This window comes from Vigna unguiculata, chromosome 3, assembly GCF_037176805.1.
Source record: "Vigna unguiculata cultivar grain cowpea cultivar isolate G323 ecotype 2 chromosome 3, ASM3717680v1, whole genome shotgun sequence".
Lineage (NCBI taxonomy): Eukaryota > Viridiplantae > Streptophyta > Magnoliopsida > Fabales > Fabaceae > Vigna > Vigna unguiculata.
This window is the reverse complement of record NC_140794.1, coordinates 11,690,882-11,698,798: the sequence shown is the minus strand read 5'-3', so window position 1 is coordinate 11,698,798 and position 7,917 is coordinate 11,690,882. Positions and strand designations below refer to the sequence as shown.

General features: G+C 36.5%; 1 protein-coding gene across 1 annotated transcript; it reads left to right on the top strand.

The window, feature by feature from the left end:
* Positions 1–4,331: 4,331 nt before the first annotated feature.
* LOC114179230 (uncharacterized) lies at positions 4,332–5,684 on the top strand. The gene is made up of 2 exons (XM_085671583.1): positions 4,332–4,915; positions 5,042–5,684. Exons 1-2 carry the CDS (start codon positions 4,332–4,334, stop codon positions 5,682–5,684), a joined length of 1,227 nt encoding a protein of 408 aa, XP_085527709.1.
* The last annotated feature ends 2,233 nt before the right edge of the window (positions 5,685–7,917 follow it).

Sequence of the window (7,917 nt, the reverse complement as noted above, 5' to 3'; positions counted from 1 at the left end):
TATTAAATTAAAAATTAAGACTTTTGTTTTTTTTTACTTGGCTTACTGGATATGTTTTTTATACTTTTCAAAAAAAAAAATTCATCTTCAAAAAATTAAAACATGTTAAGGAGAATAAAAACAACTTTTCAGATTCTTTCAACACTACTTTCAAGATAAAATTTTGGTTCTTCCAACACATCTTTATAATTAATTAGCATTAATTATGAAAAAACCAATTTTAGTGTCTCAATACAATGTTATATTTGAATTTATTGTATTATAATTATAAATGGAATTTTTTTTAAAAGATCTACATACCTTCTTGAAAAAGTTTTATACTGGCTCCAAAAAATCTTCTCACCTTTCCATAGAGTAAAAGTCATTTTGAATGACCAAAATTTCTAATAGTATCTAATCTAATATATAATTATATACAATTGCAAAACTAACAATATTGTTTTGAGTTCTAATGTGCATTGTCCCAAAAAATACATAATTAGTGGTCTTCATAATTAATATTTTGAAGTAAATATTACAAAATAACAACTTTAGAAACTTTTACAAAGTTTCTTGGAGAAGGTAGCTAATTTTATAAATAAATCTAATTAAAAATTGTAATATAATAAATTAATTAGGATTTTGTGTGAAATTTATTAATATTACACGACTGAAATGTTTTGTAGCATCGAGAGTGAATATTTTAAAATCCAATATTAAATCTTATTTAATAAGATAATATTTACTATTTCAAAATTTTTATAGTGAGGTAAATACAAAACATAAACTACATTTTATTTTTATAATAAATACAAATTATAAAGGCATAATCCAAGTTTTTAAAATTTTGAACAAACAAAATTAAAATAAATTTCTCACTCTATGAATTTGTCTCATTAATGATAACATAGACTTTTAAAAAGTTCAAAGAAGAAGAAAGATTTATAACTAACAAATATTTTTATATAAGTATTAATATTTTCTCATCTTCTACAAAAAAATTATGTAATTTATTAATTATTCTAAAAATAGTCATTACATATTACGCTTTTCTTAAAATCCAATCAGTTAATAGTTTCTTAATAATTAATGACAATGTTAATAAATGCAAATAAAATTAGTTACCTTAAATATATTTAATTATCAAATTAAAAATTAAGAATGTTTTTTTTTACCTAGCTTACTGAAAAATATATTTATATTTTTCAAAATCTATTTTTCATCTTCCAAAAATATAAAGATATTAAGAAGAATTAAAACAATTTTCCAATTTTTTCCAACACTACTTCCAAGGTATAGTTTTTCAACCTCTCAAAGAACTTTTCACATTCTTCCAACCCTACTTCCAAGATATATTTTTACAACTTCTCAAAGATGAATGTCTTCGTCATTAAATAACATTAAATATTAGAAACCAAAAACTTTTTGTGTTTCTCATTGCAATGTTATATATGAATTTATTGTATTAAAATTTTAAATGGAGAATATTTTAAAAATCTATCTACCTTTTGAAGAAAGCTTTATACAGGTTTTAAAAATTTTCTTAAATTTTAATGTAGCTTATTGAATAAACTTTATCAATCAACACTTACGCCTTCCAATATAAATGTAAAAAATATAAAGAATAAATGGAAATCTTTTCGTCTTCCAAGAATTTTGCATTTTGAATTATGACTCTATTTATTATGAACAACAACAATCATAATTTGTTGGAATCAATGAATCATGAAGTATCAATCAAACATATAATTAAAGTTTAAGACATTCACAAAAAATATTATTTATCGATTTTAAGTATATAAAAAATATAAAATTTTAATATCATCATGTTGTTTTTTTGGAGATGTTTTTATTTATCGTTAATGATTAATACAAAATGCAAAATCTTCTTCTAATAATGTGCTTGAAGATCGATTGATCTAATATTACTTATTACGGTTGTATTCTTAACTTTATATCAATAATGGTTTTAAAATATTGCATTGAAAAGCAAAATCTTCTTCTATTAATGTGTTTGAAAATTGATTGATCTAATATTACTGATTATGGTTGTATTCTTAACTTTATATCAATTTATGATTAAATTTAAATATTAATTTAAGAATAAATTTATATTTATGTAGAATTAATGTAATATTATCATTATATATTTTTATATAATATTAAATTACATTGAATTTATGTAAGGTCCATCAAAGTTTGGCTGGCCATTTCTGCCCTAAAGTTAAGGGTTGCCCTCTTGTGTTTGGGCCTAGGGCTGACCCAATTGATAAAACCCTTTCAGGTTGCCTTAACCCTCACTTTGCACTCTTGCAGAAGATTCAGCTGCCGTCACCCCCTTTTCCGCACTAGAGCTCTGCTAGGGTTAGCTTTGCCGTCTCGAACCGGTCCGCTCAAAGCTCACGTTCTACTTTCTGCTCCATGTAAGTGACCCTAAACCTACTGCTCTTACTTCCATGTGGTCCTTTTTGTATTCCACCATTTAGGGTTAGTCAATAACCTCATTCTTCCCACTATACCGCTGTTTCGCTAGTTTCCAGGTCCGTCTCTCGAGCTGCTGTGCTCCGTGGTCCAGTGTCGAGGTCTCGAACAAGCCTTTTCTAGGTACGGGAAGTTAGGGTTTCAGGTTTAAGTTGATTTTGGTATGTTCTTGAGTTTGCTTGATGTTGTATAGTGAAATCATTGTTTTTGGTGCGTGGAACTACGTGTTTGTTTGGATCAGAATATACATGTGCTGCAGGAGATCAGGGCGAGAACTGTTAATCTCGCCCAGGCGAGTCGGACTCGCCTAGGCGAGTCTTACAAAGGCTCGCCCACACCAGTTTGCGCGAAAGGTCGCCCAAGCGACCCATTCAAATTTTTGAGCGAGCAAACAACTCGCCCAGGCGAGAGGGGTCTCGCCTAAGCGAGACCCCGCGTTACTTTCCTGCTTCCATTTTAAGCCCTCGCCTAGGCGGAGGGAGACTCGCCTGAGCGAGACTGTCTCGCCTGAGCGAGACCCCTCAGCCTGAGCGAGGTGCTAGGCGAGACAGTGCTGTGATTGGATGTTTGTTTATTTCTGGATGATCTATTTTGGTTGGGTATGAATGTATGATGAGGGACATGTATATGAGGGAGTATGATGTATACGTAGCATGATTCATGAATTATAAATGATGGGTTGCTATGAAAGTTGGCATGAGAACTAAGTGAGTTGGTCATTGTTAAAGTGGCATGAAAATGTGATGAATTGAAATCCTATGAGCATGGATGGTTTATGATGAGTTGAAACGGGTTGGGCCTGGAACATGGATGACTTTGGCTTTAAAGGTTGGTATGATTAATGTATAGTTATGCATGGTGAATATTCTTTAACTATGTGAATATGGTTGGTATGTGTTAGTGTATAATTCCTTGGAGTCTCTAGGTGAAACTTTCTGGGTCGCGCTTCAGTGGTCGGGACGTAATTCCATGGCCCTTGTTAGTGGGTGTCCATGGTGGTGCCCCATCTGTATAACTAGGTAAGGATTCAAGGTAAGGACCGCATCCTGACACTCTAAGGGGCCAATTAGTCTCACTTAGAGCGGACTGACTCCTGTGGTGAGAGTAACAGGAGGCCTGAAATTCTTTAAGGGCTAACCTTGTGGTGAGGGAAAATGATTCAATGAAACACTTGTAACACATAGCTCGGGGGTGAGCAGAGGTATCCACCACAAGTGCAAGTATCCGCTGAATCCGACCAGGTTATACGTATCCGGATGAGTCGAGTCGAGTCGTAGTGTATTGAATGAAAAGTCATAACATGCTTGGTTGTTGTATGGATATGGGATGGTGAAAATATATTTTGGCTGTATGATGAATATGTTGTTGGCTCTAGCTTACCCGTTTTGTTGCATGGTTGTATTGTATGTGGCTGTTCTTTCTTCAAATGATCATCAACTTGATTGATGGGAGCAGATGGGCGAGGTTCTCGTGGCCAACAAGGGAATGATGATTCCGCTGCTTAGCCATATGGGCTGAAGTTATTTTCTTCATGTTTTCTCTAGGGCTGTGGCCCATGTATCGCTTTATGCTTTTCTACTCTACTATCTTTTGTTAGACTTGTATATGGTTTCCGTCGGCATCGTGGTGTGCCCATGTTGTAGGGGTTGTGTTAAGGACCCCAAGACTATGCTACAGTACTATTATTGTGTGACATTTCCGTTAATTTCGCTTAATATTTAAATGAGATGTTACATTTATGGTATCAGAGTGGTCATTCCTTAGGTCTGTGGACTTGGATGTCCGCTTAGCTTTTTATGTGTCTCTGAGTGTTTAGTTGAAATCCTATCTTACCGAGCCTAACCAAGTGATTTTCTCTGTTCCAGCGAGATATGGCACCTCCTCGTAGGACTTCACAATCATCTCAGGGAGACGTACCTGATATCGCCAGAGCAATAGAGGCGATGGTAACGGCTATGGCGCAGCAGAGTGTTGCGATGATGCAGCAACATGAGGCATCCATGCAGCGACAGGCGGCGTCGCTTGAGCAGCAGCAGGCAGTGATGCAGAAAATGGAGGCTGCGAGGGTAGCTGCTGAGGATGCTCATCGGCAGCACATGGAAGCCCTCCGCCAGCTGGAGGAGAACAGGGCGGCTGCCCCTGTGTTTGGTCCTGAACCACGACCTGCAATCAGGGAGTGGAGCTTGGAGGACTTTCTGAAGCACCACCCGGCGAAGTTTGATGGGAAGACCAGTCCTGACGCCGCAGACCAATGGTTGAAGGACCTGGAGCGCATCTATGACGCCAAGATGTGCCCCGCAGAGAACAGGTTGGCATTTTCAGTGTATATGCCCACGGGGGAGGCGGAGCATTGGTGGAGTAGCACCAAATCCATCCTGGAGGAGAGGGATGAGCCAGTGACATGGGAGACTTTCAGAGAGAGATTCCTCTCAGAGTACTTCCCAAACAACATTCGGTACGCCAAGGAGGTGGAGTTCCTCTAGTTGACCCAAGGAGGGAAGACGGTAACAGAGTATGCTGAGAGGTTCAAACACCTCAGCCGTTTCTACACACTGCCACTCGATGAGGAGTGGCAATGCAGGAAGTTCGAGAATGCGCTTCGTGGTAACATCCGCTTGATGGTGGCTCCCTTGTCCATCAAGGATTTTGCCACTCTAGTGGAGAAGGCCTGGGTGATGGAGAAGATGAAGCGTGAGGTGGAAGGTCAGCGCCCACAGCAGTCACAACCGCCTCAGAGTACCGATGGACCATCTGGGTCCAAGCCCAGACATGAGGATTGGAGGAGACCATATGATAGACCCCACCATCAGCCTCAGGGGTTTAGGAGCTTTTCTCCTCAGCAGGGCCGAGTTCAGTGTTACATATGTGGAGGACCCCACCTGAGGAGCGCTTGTCCACGTATGGAGGGTTACCGCAGGTGCAACAATTGTGGCAAGGAAGACCACTTTGGGAAGGATTGTCCCAACCTTGCCAGGGCAGCAACACGCCCTCCTGTTCATACCCCTCACCAGCACCAGCGGAGAGACAGAGGCAACAGGCCTCAGGCAACGGACAAAGTCTATGCCATGACCGGAGTAGAGGCGGCAGGCTCAAGTAATCTTGTTATGGGTCGATGCATGATAGCGGGTGAATCTTTGTGTGTACTATTTGATTCTGGAGCGACACACTCATTTGTGTCATTTACTTGTGTGGAACATTTAGGTCTGCTGGTGCGCGAGCTGTAGTGTGAACTTGCAGTATCTACCCCGGCGTCGGGTCTGGTCAGGACATCGTCCTTGTGTGCTAGGCTTCCAGTGGAGGTAGAGGGACGCAGGTACAGGGTGAACTTGATCTGTCTGCCTCTACAAGGGTTGGAGGTAATCTTAGGAATGGATTGGCTCTCTCCCAATCGCGTTCTAATAGATTGTCGAGAGAAGAAGCTGATTTTTCCCGACGTAGAGGATCCTGAGTTGGTGTCTTCTCAGGGTGTTATAAAGGAACTACATGACGACGCGCAGTGTTACATGATCATCACATATCTGGAGGTGAAGAGAGGAGAGGCGACGTCAGTAATACCGGTTGTGCAAGATTTTGAGGATGTGTTCCCATAGGAAGTGTCGGGGTTACCTCCCCGTAGAGAGGTAGAGTTCTCGATCGATCTAGTGCCGGGGACAGGTCCAATATCGATGGCTCCCTACCGTATGGCTCCAGCGGAGTTGGTTGAACTTAAGAAACAGATAGAAGAGTTGATGGAGAAACAGTTATCTGACCCAACACTTCGCCTTGAGGAGCACCAGTGTTGTTAGTGAAGAAGGATGTGACTACAGGCAACTGAACAAGATGACGATCAAAAATAAGTATCCGCTTCCGAGAATTGACGACCTGATGGATCAGCTACATGGGTCAGCAGTATTCTCGAAGATTTATCTACGGTTAGGATACCACCAGATATTGGTGAAGGACGATGACGTACAGAAGACGACCTTCAGGTCCAGGTATGGCCACTATGAGTATGTGGTTATCCGTTTGGTGTGACCAACGCTCCAGCGGTGTTCATGGACTACATAAACAGGATCTTCCGACCTTTCCTAGATAAGTTTGTCGTAGTCTTCATAGACGACATCCTTATCTATTCCAGGACTCAAGAGGAGCATGCAGAACACTTGAGGTTGGTATTTGGTGTTTTGAGAGAGAAGCAGCTGTACGCCAAGGGATGGATGAGGTTTGATAAAATTTAAAATTATTTTAAAAAAATATAAAAGGAAAAAATATTCAAATTAAAATATATTTTAAATGTTTATTTACTTCAATTTTTTAAATTATAATGAATCTTTTTTTTATACACTAATAAAAGTTATAATACATCACTTTATCAAAATGACGCAAAGAACAAACAATAACCATAATAATAAAATTTTAACATAGATCTTGTATCTTTTGAACTCCAATATATGTTGGATGGTGATAAAAAAATATTCATAGCAATTACATTAAATTTTTATATTGTAGTAAATAAAAATTATGTATACAATTACAGTGAAAAAATTAAAGTATGATTGTAATGAGTTAGAAAATAAAAAATAATTAGATAAAATATATCGAAATAGTATTCTACATGATGCAAATAAAAAAATAAAAATATTAAAAAATTAAAAAATGTGTATCTTATAAACAATTTGGAGACTATTGAAAGAAATCGCACAAAGGAAAACAAATATATAATTAAGAGTATGATAAGATGAAAATCTTAGAGATCTAAGAAAACTTTTCAAATATCAACATATATACTCAATGGTTGAGAAATAACAAAAATTGTTTTAGCGAAACAAAAAAGTTCTTCAAATGAAACAAAAATTAATAATAATAAGTAATTTTTTTATATATTACCTAGTAAATAAAAGGTTTATGTTATTAAACACTTAAATTGAGAGTATTAAACATTCTCATGTGAAAGGAAAATGCAATAAATAAAAATATTAAAAAATAATAGAAATATTCAAATGTTAGAAATAATTTTTTTTAATTGATATACATCATTCTAACATAATTACATAAGGGTTATGATAAGATGAAAAATATATTGGAGATGCGAATGAGTTTCATAACAAACCAAATAATTAAAAGAAATAAAAAATAGAATATAAAATATATATATATATATATATATATATATATATATATATATGTATTTATATATATATATATATATATATATATATATATATATATATATATACACACACACATATATATATATATATATATATATATGGTTACTTAATTAATTGTAAATATTTTAATAATTTAAACGATGATGGAGATATGGCGGGGACGAATATTATGGCGGGGATATGTATATCCTCATCCCCATCCCCATCCCCATACCCAATTGAAAAAATCGGGGATTCCCCATACCCATTCCCATACCCAGTCAATGCGGGGATTTTCCGTCAAAATGGGGACGGGTTCGGATAATAC